Source organism: Pogoniulus pusillus, chromosome 2 (assembly GCF_015220805.1).
Source record: "Pogoniulus pusillus isolate bPogPus1 chromosome 2, bPogPus1.pri, whole genome shotgun sequence".
NCBI lineage: Eukaryota > Metazoa > Chordata > Aves > Piciformes > Lybiidae > Pogoniulus > Pogoniulus pusillus.
The window spans coordinates 10289370-10315595 of record NC_087265.1 but is presented as its reverse complement, the minus strand read 5'-3'; the positions used below and the strand labels follow the sequence as shown (position 1 = coordinate 10315595).

At 39.3% G+C, this 26226-nt stretch overlaps 1 protein-coding gene and 1 long non-coding RNA gene across 9 annotated transcripts in view; one reads left to right on the top strand and one right to left on the bottom strand.

Annotated features, from left to right (window-relative positions):
- Positions 1-308: 308 nt before the first annotated feature.
- On the bottom strand, positions 309-2574 carry LOC135187587 (uncharacterized). The gene is made up of 2 exons (XR_010307380.1): positions 2138-2574; positions 309-1817 (listed from the first exon to the last, which is right to left on the bottom strand). It is a non-coding gene; the product is annotated as an uncharacterized LOC135187587 (long non-coding RNA).
- A 219-nt stretch (positions 2575-2793) lies between these two features.
- The window catches only part of SLC35F5 (solute carrier family 35 member F5), a 36327-nt gene continuing 12894 nt past the window's right edge, over positions 2794-26226 (top strand). For 4 of the 8 annotated variants that reach the window (XM_064156221.1, XM_064156211.1, XM_064156201.1 and 1 more), the window contains exons 1-13: positions 2799-2853; positions 5801-5871; positions 7918-7991; positions 13193-13345; positions 14473-14616; positions 17662-17724; positions 19210-19291; positions 20591-20781; positions 21399-21480; positions 22216-22303; positions 22817-22881; positions 23242-23346; positions 23824-23983. In XM_064156221.1, the coding sequence (XP_064012291.1) occupies positions 13211-13345; positions 14473-14616; positions 17662-17724; positions 19210-19291; positions 20591-20781; positions 21399-21480; positions 22216-22303; positions 22817-22881; positions 23242-23346; positions 23824-23983 (1115 nt within the window). In that variant the 5' untranslated portion in view covers positions 2799-2853; positions 5801-5871; positions 7918-7991; positions 13193-13210. Of the gene's footprint in view, positions 2854-3676; positions 3694-5800; positions 5872-7917; positions 7992-13192; positions 13346-14472; positions 14617-17661; positions 17725-19209; positions 19292-20590; positions 20782-21398; positions 21481-22215; positions 22304-22816; positions 22882-23241; positions 23347-23823; positions 23984-24120; positions 25210-26226 lie in introns of those variants that run through there. The other 4 variants (XM_064156242.1, XM_064156186.1, XM_064156191.1 and 1 more) reach the window with 4 other exon arrangements.

The window sequence follows — 26226 nt, the reverse complement described above, 5'->3', positions numbered from 1 at the left end:
ATTCTAATTTTATCAGTGCCTTTTAGTAGGTCTGTAAAATAAAACTGAAGATCTTTTCTCACCTGAAAATATTACAGTGCTGCTGGGAAGTAGATATAATTTTGGTTTGCTTATAAAAGTGATATTTATATTACTAAAATGTTCACAGCAAGAAAAATAAAGCTGCAGTATATGTTTATATGCAATATAGATACAAGGCAGGGGAGTTTTCACATATGATTACTGAAACAAATTCTTAAAAAAATAACTTTAAAAAAAAAAGAGGGAAAAGGAATTTCTTACAAGTTTTTTTCAGAGAAGACACAAGATCATCATGAGAACTTTTACTAACAAATTACTTAATGAAGAGGTAAAAATACAGGAGTCCTGACATATTTCTGATTGTAAAAAGTACAAACTTCTGGACCTCTGACAATATTGCCCCATTTTTCTTCAAATGCCTCAGGAACCATGGGATAAGTGCCTTCTCCTGTGATGCAGAGAAGCTTGGTGCTCCATCGTAAGAACTGTAGTTTTCTCCTGCTGGCCCTCCTCAGTCATGATGTTTAAAATCAAAGCATAAGGAAGTTGGATTTATCTGTGTGACTGCATTGAGAGGCACACTTCATAGCCTCATGAAAACTAAAAAAAGCTCACATACAAGAGAGGACATGTGGAGCTACACTCAGGAAGAAGGTTTTGATTTACAGTTGGGAGTTCATACGCTTTCCACAGTTGAAAGAGTCTAAAGGTAAAAATATATAAAATCTGCACAGCTCCAGATATTTTGTCATCCTTAGCTGCTGCCTCGCACAGTGGGACAGCACTTGCCAGGGCAGCAAGAATAAATGGCCTCTGGTTGTGCCAGGGACGATTTAGATTGAATATTAGGGAAATTTTCTTCACCAAAAGGGTTGTCAAGCCCTGAACAGGCTGCCCAAGGAAGTGGTAGAGTCACCATCCCTGGAAGGATTTAAAAGATGTGTAGATGTGGTGCTGAGTGATATGGTTTAGTGGTGGACTCTGTAGTGCTGTGTTAATGGTTGGACTTGATGATCCTAAAGGTTTCTTCCAACTTAAATGATTCTATGATTCACCTTTCCACTCATCTGTATACATCACTATTATTTCTTAGCAGTTTTTACTTTTAAAAGTCCTGAAATAGGTAATAGCTGACTTTTTCAAAAAAGAGCATCTATGTTAGCAGTTGAATACTGAATAACTGCTATTAAAAATGTGTCGATAGTAAAGCAGACCTCTATTTTGACAATGTAATTAGTTGCCAGTTCTCCGTCCTGTGGCATTTTGTGTTGCAGTATAAAAATTACAGTAACTGTGAAACAAAGATTCCACCACCACTACATGTTAGGACGTTTCTCACGGGTTTTGTTCACTTGGGTTTTTCTTTCTTCCCCTTTTTTTGACAGACTAGTTTCGAGCTCCATCCCACTTCTCTATCTCCAGTTCTTCAGCTTTTCAGCTTTAGCTCTCCAGCTCTCTTCCTCAGTGTTCTCTGTTCCTCCATATTTTAGGTTTATTTTTTGACTGGCTTATGTCATTGCTTTGAAAAAGACTGGCAAAGGTAGGAGATGGCTTGTCTGTCCGAAGGAAGTTCTCCATCACAGCTACGCTATCCACCCTCGTTACAGATGGTCAGAGCAGACGGCACAGCGGGTGCTGCTGCTGTGCGCTGCCGGAACCGCTCCGTAGAGCCAAGGCACAACTGCCCCACCGCCGGCGCATGGCTGAGGCTTCTCTTGAAACCGGCAAACCTTCGGCTTTGCCACATTTCTTCCCAGCCCACTTGCTGCTTTTCGCCATTGTAAGGAGCAGTAGTGCTGTCGAAAGAAAAGTGTTAAGTTACAGAAATTCCAGGGTTTGCCCAGGGCGAGGCGACGGTGGGGTGGGGGCAACGAGCCTTGGTAGCGCCGGATCTATCTCAAACAAGGATAGCAGTCTGGAGGTAAGAGAATGGGCAGCTGTGTCTGGGTTCCTATGTAAAGCTGGGTGTGGCAATGACTAACCACTCCTTTGGTTTAGTTTCTCCTTCGTTGTCACTCAGTATGTGAGACCTGGCATATTACTGAAGAGGTGGCGCTAGCTTTGCCAGTTATCGCCTCCCGCCCTTTTCTGCCCAGAACCGCAATAAAACAAGTACCTCGACTCTGTGCGACGACTGGTTTTTTGTACACCGGGTAAATAACACAGGGGCGCACGACAGTAACCACGCCGGTGACAGCCCCGGTGCCCTGCCCTCCTCGGGCAGGACCTCGCCGCCGTCTACCAGCGGCTGCCTGAGCTAGCAGGGTTCCTCTGCTGCCAGTCTTCTGGAGGCCAGCCCAGCCCAGCACCGGCGTGGTCAGCAGCGGAACGTTCCGTGTTTTCCAGTGAGACGTGAGGCGAGTCGCGTTCCGCCGCCTCACGGCCCTAGGGGTTGCTCATGGCCGCGGAGCGGGCCGCCGTGGCCACCTACACGGCAGCGCGGGCAGCAGCACCTGGTGTCTGTAAGCACTGAACCCCCTAGGCTCAGTGTCTGAACAGACGTTATGGGCTGGAAAAGGGCAGGCTGCCCCTTACCAGACCCCCCAGGCGTCCGGCCGTGGGGCAGCAGCACCCGCCCGGTGAGGGCCGGGCCGGGCCGGGGCGCGGCCGGCAGGGGTGGCGAGCGGCTGGCCGAGCGGCTCGATGCGGCCGGCCTGCGGGCGGGGCCGGCGCTCGCTCGCGGCCTCGGGGATGGATTCTCGGTGCGCGGCGTAGCTGGCGCCGCTCGCGTGCGCCACCATCTTAGAGGGCGGGCGGGAAGGAGGGAGGGGAGGGGAGGGGAGCGGGCGGTGCTGCCACCGGACGGAGCTCCGGGCCCCTTCGCGGCTTCAGGTACCGCCGACGTCGCGGGAACGGGGCTGTGGCGGGCCCCAGGTGGCCGTACACGGCGGGAGGCGAGGCGCGGGGCCCACAGCCGCTGCCCTCTCAGCCCCGCCGCGCCTGTCAGCCGTCAGTGGGGGTGTCGCGAGCGGGAGGCCTCGCCCGCCGCGGCCCGTGGGGCTGAAGTGGACGAGACCAGCCCCGCCTTGCCTCGGGCCGGGAACTTTGCCCTCTCACATCGCGCGTGGGCGGGGGTCGTGCCTGCTTGTGCCGGGGAGTGCCGTGGTGGTGCGTCCGGGTGTATGGCCAGTATCCTGCGGCCGTTCCGGCGTCCAGTGGTGGTCGGAGGCAGCGTGTGTTGCTCCCTCCCTTCGGTCTGCCGAATCTCGGCTCCGTCCCACGCACGTTTGTGGCAGCGGTGCGGGAGAAAGCTCCTTTCTCTTTTATCTTCAGTTGGGAAAGAGGGGGATGACGTGCGTGGAGGGATTCCGCTTTCCCGGGACCAAGCTGGCAGGTGATGAGCTCTCCGTCCTGCCTCGCCTGAGCGAGGATGTTCATGCTTTGCCCTGCTTGGGCTGCGTCTCTCTTCTCCACGCTCTCCAGTGCTCATTTTATGTGCTGGTGCTGGACGCGTACTTAATCTTCTTCCCCTGTGATCTCCAGGGCTTGAACCATATTTCTTTTCCCTGAGCCATCCACTTTATTTTTTATTCCCCGCCCCTGAGTGTATTAAGGAGATTTACTCATTTCCTACGCTTCTTTGTTCCTGCTACACTTTTCGCAAGCTATCTGTCAGCAGGAAGGAGGGAAGGAAAAGACCTCATGCGCTGTGAAAGCACGTTTGTGAATGAGGTGGTTTTGCCGTTTTCTAACATGCCTGGAGGGCTCAGCTTCCAGATGCAGGAGTGACGGGTAGATTTAGAAGCTGCTGTCCTTGTTCTTATCAGGGATCTCTGTCTGTTTTAAATATATCACGCTTTGTCACAAGATAGATCTTGCATTAGACAAGATTAGATGGGTAGCATGTGAAACAGGTGTCACGTGTAGTGCTTAGCTAATACTAAATATATGGCTAAGAGGGTACTCTGTACATGGTAACACTTAAAGAGGCCTTAACAGCTTGACATGAGGGTTGTTTTTGTAATGTTACTAGAAGAGCATACGAAAGAGAGCAGTGTCAGTTTCACTTCTCGACTTTCACTCTGCTAAACTGAAACTGGACTGTAGTCCTAACTGGGATGTTGTATGAATGAATCCAAAAAGTACGTGGTTAGGTGCTCTGGTAGCTGGTAAAGACTTCAGAGTATGCAGTAGATTAATATTCTTTATTACTCTTTCTGTATAAGAAATTTTGTTAGAAACTTTATTTCATGAGTTCTTAAGTGATGGAAAGGAAACTTTAAAGTATTCCTTTTAGTCCTTAGATCCCATGGTGCAGCTGTACAATGACAGTTAGCTACTGTGACTGTTACATTACGTGCTGCAAGATTCCTAAAACATATCTTTATGCTAAGCTAAACTCTTATTATTTTGGTGCTGGAAGACATGTGTTTTCTCTGCAGATTTTTTATTTGACTAAGAATGGTGATCTCTACTTGTAGTACTTCAGCACTGATAGGAAGAATTTGGTTTCAGTTTCTTTTGGGTCATTTGTTTCACTACATTCTGCATAAAACTTGAGTAGAGATTACAGGGCTGTAGTGAATGCAGTTGTCACTTTTCCGTCTCTTCTGAGGATTCTTGCTTTTGTTCTTGCCATGTGATACCTCATGAAAATTGAGTGGCATCGGAGCAAACTAACATTGCTTTAATGTGCGTTTCCAAATTTAGAAAGATGAGTGTAGAATGTGTCAGTTCCAGCTTGTTACTGGTTAGAGTCAAAGCACTGTCTATCTTATCTTGAAAGCAATATGAAATGAGAATCACCTGATGATGGTGAAGAAGGAGGAAAGTAGTGATGTATGCCAAAACTTGTATTATTGGAGCAGCTGGTATAACTGGAAAAACTAAACCTATTTCTTCTGTGTGCAGGCCTTATCTTGGAATGTTGTCTTTCAAATTGCATATGAAATAATCTTGAGTAAATATAAGGAAGAATTTCAAGTTGCCTTGCTTGCAGTGTGGTTTGTGACTGAGCTGCAGTTCTGGTTTTCTTGTTATTCCTGTTATTATGCCCTTTTTATTTGGGGTGTGTGTGTTTTCTTAATAGAACAGCTGGAAGCAATACTCCTGGTTTGCAGTGATTTAGCAGTTTTTACTTGCAGTGTTCTCTAATTGTCAACACAGTAAAAGCTACTTTGTGCTTTGTGAGCTTTGTGTTATTTTTGCTTTTTAGATTGGAACATTTAATATGAAAAAAGGTGATAACCTGCACATTTAGCTCTATAGAAATTATTGTATATCTTCATGTGTGAGTATCGATGGTAAAGGTACATCCTGGTAGAGTAGGACAGGACATTGAGCCTGTTTGGTTTGGTGTAACCAGCTACATGTGAACATGCATTGTAGACTTCATAGTGAGACCATTTTTTTACCTTTTTTGTGTATCATAAAGTGGTGACTCGGCTAAAGTGATCTAGGATACTGTAACGTTTTAAAACCAAAATAGAGTGTCATGGGAGTCTGTAGCCAGATGAAGGTTGGTCTCTTCTCCCAGGCAACCTGCAACAGAACAGGGGGACACAGTCTGAAGTTGTGCCAGAGGTCTAGGCTGGATGTTAGGAGGAAGTTCTTGACAGAGAGAGTGATTTGCCATTGGAACAGGGAGGTGGTGGAGTTGTCATCCCTGAAGATGTTCAAGAAAAGCCGGGATGAGGCACTTAGTGCCATGGTCTAGTTGATTGGACAGGGCTGGGTGTTAGGTTGGACTGGATGATCTTGGAGGTGTCTTCCAACCCGGTTGATTCTATGATAAGGAAGGTTAAGTGTATTTTTCTTTTTCTTTTTTTTTTCTTCCCAGTAGATCTTCGTGTAACTGGCTGAAAAATGGTTCTACAAGATGACAGCACCAACTGTAACACTGTTAAAATGGTAAATAAACAAGAGAAAAAAAGACTTGGAAAATCCCCATTCTATTTGCTGAAGGATGTAATGATACTAATAAGTGCTTTTAAAATGAATATTCAAATTTCAACTGGTATAAAGTTACATGATGAAGAAAGTTCTATTTATTTCCTGATAATGAAAACAAAAGGCTGATGTTTCTACTGTATTTGTTAGAGTATTATTGTATTTACTTTTAAACCATTATTTCTCTTTCAGCTTAAATGCCTTCTGGTGCCTGTGCACTTGATTGATTAAATGTTTTGTAAGAGTAAAGCCATGTTCTTAGAGAGAAGTGTCTTGTACCGTTCTTGTTTTAGGTGTCAGATGTTATATTAATATGCTAAGCTTTCCTGAAACGGGTTCATTGTTGGCAGTAAGCATTGAATGGGGTTCCGTGGCATCAGCTCCAGTCTGGACCACAGCCCACAGCAGATCTGCCATGCTTATAGAGGGTAGGATATACATCTTGTATAATGAAGTGCAAATTCTGCACCAGATTACTTAACATATATGGATTAAATAAGGGCCAACAGTAATCAATTGAATCTTTATCTTAGTGCTATTTGATGTAGTGTGCATGGAGAAAAAGAAATTTTGTTCATTATTGTTATTTTCAGTTATTTTAGATGCATAAATTAGACATGCATAAACTGTTTAGACTTTGTATGGGTAACAGTTGTGGTTTAAGTTTTGGCTGAGACACTGATCTTAATCTCTGGTTAGGTTGTTGGCATAAGAAAAATATAACCGACAGCAACAGTTTGCATGTAAGGTCACTGAAATAAATAGATGTTCAGGATCTACAGTGTGCATGGGCTTTGTTGTATAGAGGATAGCCACATGCCTGTGTCTTAAAACTACATCTTAGTTTTTTTCTTAACCAGGTACAGTCATTTGATAAACTATGTGGTAAAGGGCTTCAACTTGTTGAATGTTAAGCAATGTGTAAATCTTGATGAGTTCAGTGAGGATTGAATCATAGGCTTGCTTGGTCCATCCTATTGTCTAAGTCTTAACCTAATTTGCAGTAAGTGTAAAGTATGGGTTTAACTTTTAACCTCCTATTCACAGTTTCTGAACTTTCAGCCTTACTTGACAGGTAATCAAAGGCAAAACGTAGGGTAAGCACTTACGTTTGCACTTGCTGTTACCTCTGTGCACTGATTTGTGACTCATTAATACAGGGTATGACTCCCATTGATATAGGATATTGCTAAAATAGAGCTTAGTAAGGTTTCACATAAGAAAAAAATCCATCTCTTTCAGACAGTAGAACTCATAGCTTTATTTTTTATTTTCAGTTCCATTTTTGTTGTGTTGTCTTTTGGAGCACTGTACACCTGCTAACATCTGAATTTACAAATAGTTGCTGATTAGATGGGTTTCCAATCAATCTACTACATAATATTTTTCCAAAGACCCTTTTGTAACAAAGTGGGGGTTATTGAATGCCTTTGTAGGATCTGAGTTTAAAATAAAAGAGAAAAATATGTAAGGTTTTATTTGGATTGGGTGGTTTGTTTGTTTTTATATACAGTAATAATGCTGTAACAAATTAAGAAAGATACTGGGCTTCCACAAGAAATAATGTGGAAGTCTTCTATTTCTTTCTGATTATTTTAAGACCAAAGAGTCTACATGCTTATCCACTACCTTCATAATTCTAATGTTTGAATTCTTTGTTTAGGAATGTAGGCTTAAGAATTAAGGTCTTTCTCTGCATACTTTAAAAAAGTAGAACTTAGCATCATCAGGCTCTTCTTTCATACAAGCCTCTTACATTCAATTAGATAAGGAAGGGATCATGTTCTTTGAAACATCAAAACTAGTAAATGATTCTGTGTTCTTGCAATTAAGTGCCATCCTGCTAGCATGTTTGGTATGAACTGATTCTCAAGGTTCTATATCTGTATGTCCCTAGCATTTAGGACTGGAACTACAGCAGATGCTTTTGGAACTTAAAATGCTTTACAAAGATAAGTCCATAATATACAAGGTACATAATTTTTCTGCCTTTTTTTTTCTTTTTAGGACACTGTCTTCACTTTGACGTGATGTGTGAAGTTTATTAGCATTTTTTTGTTTCTTTACAGTTATTGTGAAAGGTATGTATGAGAAAAGTAAATCTTGTTCTTTCTGTGTTTGTTTTCATCAGAGCATGTTGCTGTCAATGTACAGAAACCAAATAGAAAGGTGTGGAACTGTATTTCAAGACAAGTTCATGAGTACTGCTACTTTGTCAATAAGTGGGATAATGTATCTGTCTAAAAATTCTCAAAGTCTTAGCTCCTGTCTGCGTTGTGTCACATTTTATAGGTTTGAATTCTGTCCTAAAACTTAGTATTTGAGTTTCAATGGAGGTTCTGTTTTTCAGCATTTTAGTATTGCTGCTTTATAACTTTTTTAGACAGATACTAGCTTGAAGGTGCATTGCACTGCATGATGGAGATGTTGTAGTCACTTTCTTGTTAAACTTTTTTAATAGAATAGGCTAGTCAAGGACTGTATTTGGCACACAGAAATGTTAGTAGTCAGATAACAAAGCAATAGCTGCTGTTGCTGTAGCACATAAAAGCCTTCAACTTCAAGACATAAGTATAGGCTCTTAAGTTACAATTTAAAAATCTACTCAGGTAGGAAAGAAATGTTGCAATGTGTACTTATGCTCTTAACTTGATGTGTAACCTCTTATCTAAGAAGTACTAGATATTTTGTCATCCCTTCCTGCTGAGGGATCTTAAAGCAAGGGATTTGTACAAGCTTAATATAGACAAGTTGAGTGTAATATTAAGCAACTACAGAGTGTGCACAGTATCTGTGCTATATGGTTTGAAGCAGTTTATGGTGAGGACAGAAGAGCTAGAGATTTGAGCATCAGATGTAGAAATGTTAAAACTATTATAAAATGATAGAATCACAGAACAAGTTGGGTTGGAAGGGACTTTAAACATTTCGTGTCAGTCCCTCTGGGGCAGGGGGTTCCTTGGGCAGGGACATCTTCCAGTAGACTAGGTTATTTAAAACCTCATCCAACCTGACCTTGAAATCTTCCAGCAGTTGAACATCCACAGCTTCTCTGGGCACCCTCTTTGAGTGTCTCACTGCTCTTACAGTGGAGAACTTCTTCCTTATATCTAATCTAAATCTACAGTCTTATCAGTTTAAAGACATTACCCTTTGTTCTATTTTCCATGCCCTTGTAATAAGTCTCTCTTTAGCTTTCCTGTGGGCCCTGTTTAGATACTGGAAGGCTGCAGTAAGGTCTTCCTGAAGCCTCCTGCATCTGAACAAGACCAACTCTCAGCCTGTCTTCATAGGTGAGGTGTTCCAGCCCTCTGATCAGCTTTTTCAGGCTACTGTGGTTCCCTCCTGACTCCAGCTACTTGTACCCCTTCTGCCTGCAGCATGTAACTGGTGGAAGGCTGGGATGGTTTCTGTTTCTAGTGTACCTTGCTGCTGTTTATGCATCATGCTATAGTAGCCTGAGAAGAAATGAGATTTCTTCCTTCTAGCTCCTTTGGAGCTCTTGTGTGCAGCTTCCATTTTTACCATGTTGTGCAAAGACATAAGCATTTTTCTAGTCTATATATAAAATATAACTTAATATAATAGCTGTAGGCTATTAGTTTTAATAAAATGAAGGCAAAATTTGTAGAGCATAATATGTAGTCTCTATTAGACCAATTCAGAAAAACTTAAAATCCCAATAAACCCTACCTTTGTAAGCTTTCATGCATGAAAACCTTTCTTCTAGCTTACTCAAGTTGAAGATAATATCGCTGTTTATTCTCTCTTCGAGAATAAACATATCTGCCTTTGTTCTGTGTCAAATATAAACTCCAGTTCCTTGCTGAGCCTTTCATAACTTTGCTGCTCCCTGCTTACAGGCTCCTGCTTTCTTTTGTCAGTCCCACTATTTTATCAGAAAAGCAGAATAATTATCCAGAACTGATGCCCACACAGGGAACACATCAGCACAGATCCAGTGGTGTAATTATACTTCAGAAACTTTGCCTTTTGATTTTGCTTTGGAAAGAAGTAATTTGAGAAATGGAGGAAGAAGGGTCAAGATTTGAACATGGCAGAGATTGTACTGCAAAGAATGGAGGAAAAAGTGTCAACATTTGAGCACAGCAGAGACTCTACTGCAAAGGAGAGGCATCAGTCAAAGGCAGGAAACAGGCTAGTGATCTCAAATTGACTTGTGCATATGTAGACATTTAAATCATTAACCTAGGGAACAGACTAGTCTGGCAAGAAAACGTAGCTTCTACACTGAGACACTGTGCAACTGTCTCATAAATAATTTGAGAAGACAGTAAGTGTTTGCATGTTGACATGTGGAAAAAAAAACTGAATTCACCAAACTGGATTAGCAAAGCAGATCACCTCTGTTTACTGAGAGTCAGGAGCTGCTCCATAAAGGTGAATTAGATTTCAGTCCCTTGAGGAATTGTCTCAAATAGGGTGAGTGCTTCAGTTTGTAATGATAAATAGAAGATATGTTATGTGATCTGTAGCAAATTAACTCTTAAGTATATATTTTAAAAATTAATGTATTAATTTCATGTGTATCATGAGCTACCATATATACATCTTGGGCTCATCAGAGACTGTGTAAAATATTCTAGTACAAATGGAGCCATTAATAAGATATCAGTCACTATCACTTGTATTTGAGCCTTTTTAATCATAAAATTGAAGGTTCTTCCAAATTTAGATCTTTTAACAGGTAATCATAAAAAGCTGTATCAGAAATCTGCATCCCCTTTCTAGTAGCATTAGTGGGTACAAGGGCACAGGTAGGTCTGATGTGCTTGTGGTTACCACTTTCTTAGAGTAGGTACAGTGGGTATTGTAATTTCTTTGAAGTTAAAAAGCAATGTTTTAATAAACTTTTTTGTCTCACCTTTCTTACTACTTCAGAATTATTTTAGTTACCTCCCTTATTAGTTTTTGGAAAGTAGTGGTCTCTTAACATAACTTCAGTGTTCTCAGTAACCTTAATACTTATTTTGAGTGCAAGTTCTGCAAAGTCAAGTCTCCTGAAGTCACAATGTACCACTTTTTTGACCCACCCAAACAATATCACTTCTGTTCTCTTGTGTTTACTCTGCACATTGAATAAAACAGAAGTACTCTGCCTACTGAAGGAAAAGAAAAGAAACTTGGTCATGAGCTATTTACACACTGCTGTAGTGCTCATCATAAATGTTAATGTTTTAACTGCAAATAGACTTCTTCCTAATGGGAATTTTTACAGCTTGAGCCATATCTTCAACATTTTCTGTTGAGCAGTATATTCTTACTTCTCCAGTGAAAATAGTTGGTTATAAGCATTTGAACCCAGCTGTGCTTTTCTGGTAATTTGATAGAATTGCTTAAATTGACACCTTTTTATTACAGCCTTGAACAAAGACTTCTAGGAGCTGTGAGGTCTTTATAGGAAAAGGAAAATAGTTTTGGGTGTGTCAAAATCTGAACTTGTTTGTGTTGTAATTTCTGGCAAGGCTGCATGACTTCTGTACTAGATGACAAGCTTAAAGCTGGTTTTCTGCTGTAGTCTTGATTTCTTAGAATATGAAGTTGTCTTAATTGGTTGTTCCTCTGTGGAGTATACCAAGGAACAGTCAAAATCTTTATCAGTGTTTTGGGTTAACAGGCAAAGGTTTCTACTGCCAGTCACTAGTGGTGTTCTCCAAGGATCAGTGCTGGGCCCAGTCCTGTTCAATATCTTTATTGATGATCTGGACGAGGGGATTGAGTCCAGCATCAGTAAGTTTGCAGATGACACCAAGCTAGGAGCAGATGTGGATCTGTTGGAAGGTAGGAGAGCCCTGCAGAGGGACCTGGACAGGCTGGATGGGTGGGCAGGGGCCAACAGGATGACATTTAACAAGGCTAAGTGCAGGGTTCTGCACTTTGGCCACAACAACCCCAAGCAGCGCTACAGGCTGGGGACTGAGTGGCTGGAGAGCAGCCAGGAGGAAAGGGACCTGGGGGTACTGATCGATAGTAGGCTGAAGATGAGCCAGCAGTGTGCCCAGGTGGCCAAGAGAGCCAATGGCATCCTGGCCTGGATCAGGAACAGTGTGGCCAGCAGGACAAGGGAGGTTATTCTTCCCCTGTACTCAGCACTGGTCAAGCTACACCTTGAGTACTGTGTCCAGTTCTGGACTCCTCAATTCGGGAGACATGTTGAGGTACTGGAACGTGTCCAGAGAAGGGCAACAAAGCTGGTGAGAGGCCTGGAACACAAATCCTATGAGGAGAGGCTGAGGGAGCTGGGGTTGTTTAGCCTGGAGAAGAGGAGGCTCAGGGGTGACCTCATTGCTGTCTTCAGCTACCTGAAGGGACATTGTAGCCAGGTGGGGATTGGTCTCTTCTGCCAGGCAACCAGCAATAGAACAAGGGGACACAGTCTCAAGTTGTGCCAGGGAAAGTATAGGCTCGATGTTAGGAGGAAGTTCTTCACAGAGAGAGTGATTGGCATTGGAATGGGCTGCCCAGGGAGGTGGTGGAGGCATCATCCCTGGAGGTGTTGAAGAAAAGCCTGGATGAGGCACTTGGTGCCATGTTCTAGTTGACTGGATAGGGCTGGGGGATAGGTTGGACTGGATGATCTTGGAGGTCTCTTCCAACCTGCTTGATGATATGATCTGTGATCTACTGGATATGTTGTATGCTTACTCTTAATTTGATAGGGTCTTGCTAGAATTGATGCATGTCTGTGTTTTGTAAATTACTAAAAACATATGTATTTTTTTTTGTGTTCAGGTGCATGTGTAATTGAATTTTATAAGTTTACAGCTAAATATTCTCTAGGTTTTTCTTGAGTAATTCTATGCTTTGAAGGATCATCATTTATAACAAATGTCTTGGTGTGTCTTTGGAAATGTTTGTTGATTGCTTAACTTTAAGCATGTTTTTGTCCGCCTTTGGTAGAATTCTCTTTGACATAATGCATCAAAGTGATTTCTGCTGTCAGTTTACAGTATCTGAGTTTACCAGAACAGAATGGTATTGTAGCAGAGACATTCCAAAAAGGCACTGTATCTGTTACCTACTTTTATTTACTTCAGTGATAGAACAGATGATAGATTTTTGAAAAGTTTTCTATTTGCCCCTAATGTCTCTGAAAATCCAATGCCAGATTTGTCAAAGATGTGCTTTTAAACAAACATAAGCGTGTGTTTGCTGTCAAACTGGCTTCATTTCAAATAGGTGCCCTCGCCACACACACACAGAGTTTGGGTTTATTTTCTTGTTTTTCTTTTGTCACATTTGGTGTTCATTCCTTTATCAGTCTTGGCACAGGTTACAAATGGTGTGGGTTTTTATCATGAATCGAATGAGCTCCCAGAGCAGTTCAACCGCTCAGCGTAGGCGAATGGCTCTAGGAATTGTCATTCTTCTCCTTGTCGATGTGATATGGGTCGCCTCTTCAGAACTCACTTCTGTAAGTATGGCTTCATGCATCTTAAAAGGAAAATAAAGTCAGATTTAAGAGAAATATGCACCAGAAACATGTTCAATGACTCAGTGAGTGTTCTAGTGTAACCTCTAACCATCTTTTCAGTAAGGGAAAATTATATCCTTTGGGTTAGTTTGTATCCACTAAAAGTTACAAATAAGCTCAACTCCACCACGCTTGCTTTCCAAACAGAAGGTGTTATTGATGACTTGAAAATTAAACAGCATAAGTTCATAACTATGTGCTCTAATTGGGGAGTTAATTTTGTTGATTTCCATAGTGATTAAAATAATGTCCATATGTTTCCTCAGTAGTAGTGGTAGTAAATGAACTGTAACATTGCAGACTCAGTATGGCAGATTGTAATTCAGAACATCTAGAAGTCTAGAGCAAAGGGCTTGGGGTCATGGAGTTCAAACCTTAAAACTGTGGACAAGTTTATGATAATATAGTTCATATATTCACCATCTTGAAACTGATCTAGTCTTTATTTTCTGTTAAGTTTTAAGTCTTAAAACAGAGCTTTAGCAGTGGAAATTGAGTTCTAATGTATTGCTATCAAACTCAGGTTTTTGAACTGTCATTGAGTTGTTACATTATATATTAGTTTGGAAACTAAGAGCATTTTTTGTGCTTAACATGCTTTTTATTAATAAAACATTTTTTCCAACAAGTTGGTAGAGTCATTATCAATACTGACATGTTATTTAAAGTAATCTTTTCTGATTTGTAATTACTATGCTATTGCATATGAAAGTGGTCTTTAACTTAGAAAGTATTTGCATTTAAATGTATTTTCAGTCCTGTTTGAGTTCAGCGGCACATCACTTGTGTTGCATGCTTAGATATAAGCATAAGTAGCTTTTCTCCACTGGTATTGTATCTTAAAAAGTGGTTCAGTGCCTCCTTGTTGGAACTGAAGATAGCTTGGCAGGGGATACCCCAGAATAGGTAGGACCACTTGCATCTTTTGATCATACGTTCCAGTACCCAAAACCCTGTCCTTTTGTGAACCAGACTTTGCCGGAATGTATACTTAAATCTGTTCATTCATTTTGTGAAATCTCACCTAATTGGTAATTTTGGATACTGCAACTGTTTTCTTTCCACAGTATGTTTTTACAAAGTACAACAAACCTTTTTTCAGTACATTTGCAAAAACATCCATGTTTGTTCTATACCTCTTGGGATTTATTGTTTGGAAACCGTGGAGGCAACAGTGTACTCGTGGATTTCGTGGAAGGCATGCAGCTTTTGTAAGTATTTTAACTCTGTAAATGTTTTGATAGTTGCTGAAGTTTGTAGAGAAAAAAAGTTAAATAGGAGCAAGAGAAAAACAGAGTCTACACATTTGTGAAACAGTGCTTTCAGAAATGCAGTTCTAAACAGAATCATAGTATGGCAAGACATGACAATCACAGTAGTTGCCCTTGAGAGGAATCCTAAGAAATGTTGTTCTGGACCAGACCATTGACCCATCTAGACTGGTGTTTTATCATGGACAGTTGCAGAGAATATTTCTTTTTAAAAAGCACTTATGAGCCTCACTGCTGTTGGTTCCCTTTTACATCCCCAGCATCTGTAACAGTAGAATCTGAATTTGAACTTGGTAGTTGATTTTTATTACTGACACTTTGTTTCTCGCAGAAGTATCAACTGCTTACTAAGAGATTTTGAGGCTTTCAAAGCTAAGTTTAGGAAAAGTGGCAGAATTAAATTTTTACAGTTGTTAAAGCCTTTATTAGTGAATGTCTTTCTGTTGCCTATTCAATAATGAGACATAATTTGTGCTAGTCTAAAATTATTGTCATGTTACAGACGTTTTTCTCAAGGAAATTAATAAGAGATGCTGGGAAGAGCACTTGTTCTGTGCCAGTGTTTCAGAATGCTGAACAGCAGGACTCAGGAAGCACTAAGGCATTTGGCCTAATACTTATCACACATTAAAGTAGCAGAAAATGTGATCCAGGAACATGCGGTTAATCAGTGTGTCTGCAGAAAATAGCCTGTGCAAAAGGAACTTACTTCAGTTCTTCTGGACATGTTAGATTTCACTGATCCTAACAGCTGTAGGTGTTAGGTATTTAAATTGAAGCACTGCATGGAGAAGAGGAGGCTCAGGGGTGACCTTATTGCTGTCTACAACTACCTGAGGGGTGGTTGTGGCCAGCAGGAGGTTGCTGTCTTCTCTCAGGTGGCCAGCACCAGAACGAGAGGACACAGCCTCAAGCTACGTCAGGGGAGATTTAGGCTCGAGGTGAGGAGAAAGTTCTTCACTGAGAGAGTCATTGGACACTGGAATGGGCTGCCCGGGGAGGTGGTGGAGTCGCCGTCCCTGGGGCTGTTCAAGGCAAGGTTGGACGTTGCACTTGGTGCCATGGTCTAGCCTTGAGCTCTGTGGTAAAGGGTTGGACTTGATGATCTGTGAGGTCTCTTCCAACCCTAATAATACTGTGATACTGTGATACATTAGGATACATTTTTTTAATGTAAAATACCAAAAAAGCAACATAAACTCCTAAAACCCAACAAAACGAACACCCCCAAATTAAATCTTTGCTTTTCAAAAAAACTCAGAGTTGTCTGATATCTTGAAGTAATTTTTGCTAGATCAGCCTTTAGTACCGAGTGTCTGTGTATAGTATGGCATGTCTTAGACTTGATGCTCTTCAGGATCTTCATGTGATAATTAGGAAATGAGCAGAGTTTACAGGTTCTTTCCTGACAGCAATGACAAATGATGATGATGAGAGGGCAGAAGGATGGTTAGATGTACACAGCAGTTAAGCTGACCAAATTAATCTGAGCAGATGTGTGGAATAAGTGGCTATTGCCTATTGTGAACTGCAGTGGTTGATCAACTGAACCTTGTGTAGGGCTGTGTTTGAGAAAGAGATAATGGGAACTCATATGAACCAGACAGCAAGGAGTGCTCAATCTGTGGCATTTTGTGCGTGGCACTCAGTGCACCACTACTGGAATCCCATTAGTTTTTCCTTCTAATCCTGTAAATTTTCAAAGAATCAATAGGCAATATCCATTACTTTTTGATGTTTGCATATTTCAGAAGAACACTGCAGAGACAGGACTCTCATGTCCAGTTAGAATTTTTTATTTATTTTTAATTTGTTCCTTAAGGAGTTTAGTTAAATATTCAAATGCTCTGTTACTACCAGTGCCTTTAAAATGTTGTGATGGTTTGGGTGTTACCCACCCCTCCCCCACTTTGGAAATCACCCAGACTAGACTCAGCTGGCTCTGGAAATTGAATGAAGCTTATATTTACAGCTTAGCACAATATACACATGGGTATTTACAATATATACAGTTATATACAGAAATATACAAGGTAAAAGGTAATACAGAAACACAACAGCCCTCCCAGAAACCTGAGTCCCCAGGAGGGGCTCCCAACCACCCTTCCAGCTTCTCCCACCCCTTTCTAACTTACCCCAGATGTTGCCTTGTGCCCAAGGAAGAATGGAGGGTCAGCCAGGGGGGTTAAGTTAGAGAAATGCAGCCCACAGCCCAGACAGAGAACGACTCCCTTATCTCTGTTTGGATTCTTGCTCTTATACCTCTCAGCAAGCCTATGAGTGAAGTAGACATCACCATTGTTTCCCTTTCACAGCCTGTAATCTAGTTCTTCTCACCAAAACATTCTAGCTAGCTTCAATTTAGGACAAATGTCTTGGTTTTATCAATCTAGAATAAAAATTATACACTTATAGAGTTTTATTCCAATAATGATTGCTTAGGTAGTTTTCCACATTAGAGGTTTTGCTTAATGGATTTCTTACCAGCATGGTAGAACAGCAGGCTGCAGGCCAGACAACAGGGGTGGTAGTGATTATTAAGATGCAGAAAAGAAGAAAAATGATGCTTAACCTCGTCTTAATTTAAGTCTTGTTAAAAGTGAGGCAGAGTTCCAAGTTTTCATGCATAGGAACTTTGCCTCCGTGAAATGAAGAAACAAGAAGCTCATTGTTAATACATGCACAATAATTTAGTGAATCATGTTTTACTAAGACTGAACTTTGTGGGTTTTGACATTTTAGCAGCCTGATCCTGCACTGCTACCTGAGTAGCTGAATTCAGTGGGGTTCTCAAAGAAGTACAAGGAATTACTGAAATTATTTACTGGATATGTAAACCCTCTTGTTTCTTGGGGAAGAGGGCTAGAGGGAGAGTGGAAATTGTGACAAAATTGTGGGAAAAGGTATTTAAAAAACTTCTCAACAAATTTCAATTATTAATAACTCTGCCTGGATAGATTACTACATTTAAGATTCTGTAATTAGTTTGCAGATGCTGAAGGTTATTTTGCTGCTTGTACAACAGATAACAGTGTAAACAGTTCTCTGGTAAGTGCCTTTTAGTTTGTGAAGGTGAATGCATTACAGCAGCATGACACCATTGTCCTAACTTACTGTTTTTAAAATAGCAATAGTTTTTGGCAAAGGGGATTGGTAACCTATGTATTATTAATAATAAATGTTGCAACTAATGACATTGCTTATCATGAGAAATCCAGGTTCTCAGCTCAGTTAAAAACTTACTTGAATGTTTCTGTTGTGGTTTGTGAAAGAAATGTTCATGTCATACAAAGGAAATCTTTACATATTTAGCTCAGCGGCTACCAAAGCAAAATGGAAGAGCTAGCTAGAGATAAAGCCAAAGAGTTGTCAGGACCAAAATCCACAATAGAATCATTCAGTTAGTTGAGTATCTTGTACACTGTGATCCTGCACTGCATTTTGAGAGAGGAAGTGGGCTGCCTTCTTCCGTCCAGTGGATGGGGTGACTACTGTGTACTGAATCAAATGTCAGTACTGGTGTTCTTGTGATAAACTCCATTGCCAGATGGTGTTTTTGTGGTGATTTTCATCATCCATAAATGATGGTTTGTTATGCCCCTTTTGATCACAGATTGCTGCTTAATCTGCATATGTAAATCAGAGGCCACATGCAGAAATAGAAATAAAACATAGAACATCTAAAGTTCTCACTGTAATTGAGTAAGGGGAGGCAAGTGAGTGTTGACAAACTATCATATTGGTATTTTATAACCAAACAGGGAGTGGAAGAGAGATTTTCCAGAAATACTCTTCATTCCATTCTTTGTGGGCTTTTTCTAACTTTATGTTTAGGAATAACATTTCCTTCATCTACTCAATTCATTAAGATCATCTGACTCTGGTAGCAGGATTTATTGTTAACCATGAATAATTTTGCATTAATTTAAACATCCACAAAAATTCCAGTCATAAACAGGGAGCCTAATGAAAATGCAGCTACCAGATCTTTTTCATTACTTCACTGTTACAGTTTATTCATTTAATTTAAGCAAGCAGCTTAAAACTTGTCTTGTTTATAAGCATTTTAAGCAGTTAGAAGTTCTGTTAAGTGTCTTAGATCTTGGAGTTCCTTTCCCAAAGTTTTTTGACTTCTTCTTTAGTGTCATGGGAGGAAAAAATGAGTATGGGTTCAATTTTGTATATGTAATCTGTTTTTTATGTTCTAGTTTATCATTTGGACAGAAGCTGTAGATCTAATGAAATGTTAATCATTACCATGATTTCTTTTAAATAGTAGGTTTTAGTTTGAGTTTTATGTGCCTGAGGAAACACACAAAAGTGAAGTTACTTGTGAGTTTTAATAGTATGTTCAACATAAAATACAGATTACGTATGGATATTTGCACTGTGAACACAAACTCTTTGTTAAATGTTATCTTCATATTCACCAAGCATTTCTTCATTTAATTTTCTAATTCACTAAATTATTTCTATTGCTTATGATTTAAATATCCTGCTTAACTATTTTTTACTTATACTGATTCATTTCAGAGTGAACCTTTATATGTTCCTGTAAAGTTTCATGATTTGCCAACTGAAAAAAATGGCAGTAATAATAGTGATGCAGAGAAAAGTGAGTAAAGACTTTTGGAATGCTGGAATGCCAGTTCTTTGATGAAGGAATTACCTTCCTCTGTATTGGTGTATCTGTTGTCATGTTGCAGGACTTGGCTCTTATTATTATTTTTTTCCATCTTATTTTTTTCTTCCTAAAATCTCTTATTGCATGAATTGCAGTCTCATATTTACTTTCAGGTAGAGAGAACATAGGCCTGTTGTTCAGTTTACCTTTCTTGGTCACTACAGATCCAGCCTATGTTTATCTCAAGGGACCAGCTGGGTTCAATACTTGTGATTCTTTCCTTCTGGCTTGTATGACCAGCATCAGTGAGTCAGCCTCTGGAAAAACAAGCTATTGTCCTTTTTAGAGCAGGAGCAAAGCAGTCAAAGTAAGAATTTTAACAGTCTACGTGCATTCTGATTTTATTTAAGCCTCACTATCTTGTGATAGTAGCTGAAACAGGCCTTAACTGCCCCAGACAATTATGAAAAAGTTGGTTGTCACAAGAGTCCAATTGTCTGATCCTCAGCAAAAAGTCCCTGCTTAGAAAAACAAGTCTCTTAGGTGACATGTCTTAAGAACCACGTTAGTAGTAGGCTCTGCTATCCTGTGTTAACACACGTTAGTCACTTCAGGCTTGTTAGAACTGCAGCTTTTCCCTTTGCTTTTTTTAGGAAATTAGGTATTGTTTTGTGCTGAATTAGGCTGATATTTATATGTGGTGTGTAATGGTTTCCTCTCTCAGGAGACTAATGATAGTTATGATACTCTTATAAATAAAATCTGATTCTAAGATTAGTTAGAGGGTAGATCTAAAGTGAGCAAGTGATCTTATGATCTCTGCTAAGCTTTGAGGTCTCTCAGACTGTCTCATCCTTTGAACAAAGCACTGCAGTTAGGGAAACAGCTTTTGGCTCTTTTGACTATTAAACTTTGTCTTTTTTTTGCTCTTTGACTATTAAACAGTTAGATCAATTCTTACATGTAGTACTTAACAGAATTCCTACCTAAAAAAAGTTAGATTTTTTTTTACAAGAGGGAAGGATGAAGATTTTCATAAGGTTTTTGTGGGTGGAAAACTATACTGATTGAAGACACTCTTATCAGTGGCCTATCAAATGCCCAAATGCTAGATTAATAAAGAAAATGACATATCTTCTGTTTCGATAAACCCCTGTTATTTGTGAAGTAACTGATACTGTCTTAAAACATCCTAGTTTTATTTGCATATTGTGTCAGCTTGAAAAGTTCAGTAGTAATGTGCAACTTCTTTCTTTTTTCCCTTTTCTTTTCTTCTTGTTTCTTTCTAAGCTCCCAAAAAGCCTCGAGTAAGGTTCAGTAATATAATGGAGATTCGACAGCTCCCATCAAGCCACGCATTGGAAGCAAAGTTGTCTCGCATGTCGTATCCAACAGTTAAGGAACAGGAATCAATACTAAAAACTGTAGGAAAACTCACTGCGACTCAAGTAGCAAAAATCAGCTTTTTCTTTTGCTTTGTGGTATGTGCTCCATTCCTTTACACTTTAGAGAGTGGTAACTTCTCTGAAGATAGATCTGAGACTTTATTGTTTATATTTCAATCAAGAAATACACCTGCCTGCAGTATGGAGGAACTAACAGACAGGAATCCTTCCAGAGTATTTTGGAGATACTGAATAAAAGTAATATTACTTTTCTGGGTATGCCAATTTTAAGTACTCTCAAAAAAGCCTCATTAGGCTGACTAATGTCCCATGTATCTCTGAAATTTCCTTGCAACCCTTGTGGAGTTGTCATCTTGAAGCAGTTGCAAAACAAGTTAAAAGTACCTTTAGTTAATACAGAATAGCTATTGTAATGCCTATTTAATTAGTTTTAAGTTCCAAAGCATGTTATTTCATTATTGAACATGTAGTTGAATGTGATTGCCTTGGACCAGTTCTAATTTTGTCTCTCTCTTTTAATGTACCTGCCACTTTAGTAGAAGTTAGAAATCTGTTTGAAGTAAAAGCCTTGTTCTGATTTTATCTTTGGATAGATAGGAGGTTGGGTTTTGTTCTTAAAATAGAATTTAATTGCACCAAGAAACTTAAACTGTATTGTCACTGTTTAATCACAAAATTATTTTTCCCCCTAGTGGTTTTTGGCAAATTTCTCTTACCAAGAAGCTCTGTCAGATACCCAAGTTGCCATCGTTAATATCTTGTCCTCAACCTCTGGTAAGTTTAATTTAGCCACCAAATGTGCATTATAAGGCTGTTTATAACATAAAAATATTTTGGTTATGATGAACTTGTGTAATTATTTACTTGTGGTTTTAGGGGAACAGTAATGCTTAAAGCCATTGGGAGTGCATTTAGAAATTCCATTATGTACTTGTAGGAGTTTAGGCTATATTCATCATGACCCAGCACTTTTCAAGCTTGCGTGTCTGTTCTTCTGTGGTTATACCTGTGTATTAAGGAGTGTGATTTAAAAGAGAGATGGTGTAACTTCTCTCCAAATAGGCACAATTCAGAGTAAAGTCTTCTTGTTCATTGTTTTTTATTTAGATGTGAAAAACCACCTGAATATTTTTATGTATCACTTGCTTTGCAGGTTTTATGCAAGGCTCTAATGTGAGCTTTAAAGTATTTAAATTATGTGACAGTCCATGTTTTGAGGAGTTACTTCTGTTCTTTTGTAAATCAGTTTTAAAAGAACATTTATATTGCTTCAAGCTTATTGCCATTTATTTTGCTAGTATGTCTAGCTTTTCTCTAACTTGGCCATGTATTTGCCATCAAAGGATTCACCTCATAAGGTGTTGGTTTTTCTAGTTAAAGATGGAGTTGCTAAGGTCAAGTATTTTAAAACAAAATAGTGAAATATGAAGCAGAAAATGTCTGTGCAGTTTCCTGACCAAACCAGTAGCAAAACCTGACTGTATAAACTCTTCTTAATTTCTCTTACAGGGCTTTTTACTTTAATCTTAGCTGCAGTCTTTCCCAGTAACAGTGGAGATAGATTTACCCTGTCCAAATTATTAGCTGTTATTTTAAGGTAAGGTAATGCTCTGAAACTCCCTGATAAAGTGAGAGGACAGCTCTATGTACTATACTTGTGGCAATAAATCACACAGTTTTTTAAAACTCCCTGTTTCACAGGTAAATTCAGCAAATTAAAGTCTTCATGTCATGAACTGTAGGCAGTTAGATTAATCATGTTGCTGTTGGAAATAATGTGAATTTACTTCCTTGTTATTTAATTATGGTATCTTTTTTTGGTTTAAATTTTGGGCGAAAGGAAGAGGCATGACATTCAGTCTTGTTCTCCTGTTTTCATTAAATGTCTTGTGTTTTACTGAGGGGAGTTCAGAGGGGGTTCTTTGTTTTTTAACTTAGGATCAGGCCTTGGTGATAGAGAACTCCTTTTGGCTTCTCCAAGACTGGATTTTGAGAGACAAAAATTACCTAAAGATAGAACTGTATTTTAATATTTTTCTTCTTCTTTTTCTGTCTTTGTAAAAACATTCTTAACTTCAAGTAGCATTTTGTATTTCTTCTTCTTTGCTAGCATTGGTGGTGTGGTACTTGTTAACCTTTCTGGATCTGAGAAATCTGCTGGAAAAGATACAATAGGTATTTACTTATTTTTTTCACCCTAAACTATACAGTGATGTGTACCATCTTTTGACAATACTCAGCAGGTCACATAGCAAGTCATATATTTCTACTCACGTCACATTTCACAATCTGACTTTACAGTTCCAAGTTCTAAAACTGGACACATGATGGTTTTTTCCCCCCTACTTGTACACTTGAACTAGGAAAACACTAACATTTTATATCTTTCTGTATTTTTTTCATGTTTTTCATATAGTAATGGATTCTGTAATAAACTGTCTCTGACAGTTTGCTAATGGGTGTATGATTAGGATAATTGATCCTAATGTGCATCAAGTTTGGCATGTCTTGAGATGTTTTCTTTCATTTTTGCAGGTTCCCTTTGGTCTCTTGTAGGAGCAATGTTGTATGCTGTCTACATAGTAATGATAAAAAGGAAAGTAGATAGAGAAGATAAACTTGACATACCAATGTTCTTTGGTAAGACTAAAAATAACTATTCAAACTTTTAATTCAGAGCTTTATTAAACTGTTTGCTTTTGGACACTGTACCACAAGTGGTAAAGAGATTCAGGAATGCCAAAGAAGTAGAGAAAGCACATTGCTCCCATGGTTCTGAGCACTTTGGGGACTGGTTGTATGAACTGGTTTTTGTCTACAGTTTTGACAATGGAAGATAACAGTATGTGTAGCAATGCAGACAGACCCTTTGGCCTCACTGGAAATTTGAAATGATTTGGGTTGTTCTTTTTTTCTCCAATTTCAACCCTGTAAATATCTGATGTAGTTATTACTTGTGAATTTGAGGTAAGGGTTTCTTATATTCCTTTCCTTTTAAGAATTTACAACATGGCTTTGTTGCAGCTTTTATGTGTTCATGTCATTAAAATGTCAGAGTTTGGATGAGACATTGAAGGATGTTTCTTGTGATTTACTTAATGTTGTGTTTATACTCAGGTTTTGTAGGACTGTTTAATCTATTGCTGCTGTGGCCAGGATTTTTCCTGCTTCACTATACTGGGTTTGAAGCATTTGAGTTTCCCAATAAACTGATATGGATGTGCATTGTCATTAATGGCCTTATTGGAACAGTTCTGTCAGAGTTCCTCTGGCTGTGGTACGTACTACATGCTTTGTATACATTCAACCTAAGTTGTCTTACCTGCATTCTCAGATGTTCAGATCTCAAATTTTCTTGGCAAGTTTTTTGGCTCTTTGTCTCTCTTCTTTTTATGCTTTTTTCTTTCCATATAGGCAGTTTGAGTTAGAGGATGTCATCCACCATGCCAGTGTCCTGTTTAAGACCAACAGCTAACTGGAAATTAGATTACGTGATCTTGTAGTATTTATTGGTACCAAGTGCTTATATCATCTTAAGATCAACATCGTAAGAGGAAAAGACTACGGTATATGATTACAGGAGTAAGAGGAGAACATCAGTTTCTGTTGTAACTCTTCAGATTCCAAGGCCTTGTACATGCTTGGTATATAGGAGTCAGAATCTAGTATTCTGTAGTTACCTGTTTGTTTAAATATTCAAAGGACTTAATGAGCTAAATCTCATTAGACTATTAATCATGAAGATGTAGCAATTCACAAAGGAGTCCAGCTTTCATTTAATAATTTAATTACGTGATAGTATGGATGGGCTGACAACATGAGACTTGTGAATGAGTGGCTCAAGAGCTGTAGCTGACAGACCTTTGTATACCTCTTAGAAGGACAGTGTTATTTGTGAACTCTTTGAATCAGGCTTCCCAGCCTGAGCAAACTGAGTCTCTTCTGGGACAGCATTAGGTTAAAATAGGGGCAAAAATTCTGCAGGTTCAGAAGTTCCATTTATTCCAGAAATGCTTAGGAAGTGTTTTCAAAACCAGGCATGCTTTCATTGCCATACGGTTACTCAGTGGACTAGGTCAGTTTCAGTGTTGTCTTTTGAATAGGCTAGTCAGTTTCTGAGCTTTTGCACAAGAGATTTTGACCTTCAGGCTCTCAACTCTTTGGCAGAGACTGGAAAAGCTCATGAGATAGATACTCTGCAACAGGGACATTTATAATCCTAGGATACTAAGACAGTATTACAACAAAACACCTCCCTAGAGTTCCATGAAAACGTGGTTGTTTATTTGCTTGTTTGTTTTCAGATAAAATGTTAACTTATTTAGGAAATGTAAGCATGAAGGTTTTTTGTTTGTTGATAGAGTATTTTTATGATGTTAATGCCATGCTGTAAGGTTAGCTGGTAAAAACGTTAAGTGCAATTACATCTTATGGAAAACAGACAAACAAAAGACCCAAACAAACCCCCAAATTAACAAAACCTCACCCCCCACCCCTGCCAGAAAGCCCGAACTTGGCTCCTGTCTCAAAATCAAATGCTAGCATAGAGTTCAGTATATCAGTGAGCATAGCCTAATTTGTACACATGCCATTTGTGTGATTACTCAGAATGATAACCCAGTCAGTTGAAGAGCCATTTTTATTCAACGTTCCTTTTCCCTAGAATTTTGGAGTAGGACTAATTTCAGTAATCTCAGTTTGTGCCAACATCATCCTTTTACCTGTCCAGGTCCTCTTTCTTAGGAAGCAAATAGTGTTTACTCCACCCGATCACATGCTGCCAGCCAAACAGTGTAGTAGTAGCTGTGACACTGAATTAATTCTTTTTTACCCCTACACATCCATTGGATTCTGTATCATTTATTCATTTAGGGTGTTCTTGTGGGTAGGTTGATTCTATTCAAGAAGCAATCAGTGCAGATATATAGAAGTATTCTCTTATGATATAGAAGAATATTTGAAATATTGGGGAGAAAGTTTGCAAAAGTGCAGAGTACCTGAAATGCTTTATTTCCTTTTTGTTCCTTTCTCATGTGTGGATATAATTCTTAAAGACACAAAACACTGCAAAGTTAATACAAATACACTGGTCTGTTTTGTTTGTCACATGGGAGGACATGATGGCTTAGTTTGGGAGTCTTTTTCTGGTTTAATTATAGAAATACATGCATGAAGTCGTGTTCCAGAAAATGTTTTCCAAAAGTGGTTTCAAATCTACGTATTTAACAGATGTTAACAAACTTTTGTGAGATCACTAAGAAATAGTCTTCAGTGAATTGCATTTCACGAACATAGTTTCAGTGATGCTGCATCTGTTTAATTTTTACAGTGACCAGCATAAAGTTTGAGTAGGTAAAAGACAGATTTCAGAATTCTATCAAACATTGCAGTTCCTCAAGAGAGCATAAGCTGGTACTGACTTCACTACTGGCCAAGAATGAGATTTTCCTTTGTCTTAAATGATGAACATTTTTAAAATAAGAGGCTGACTCAGTAGCTAGGCATTATTGATCTGAATTG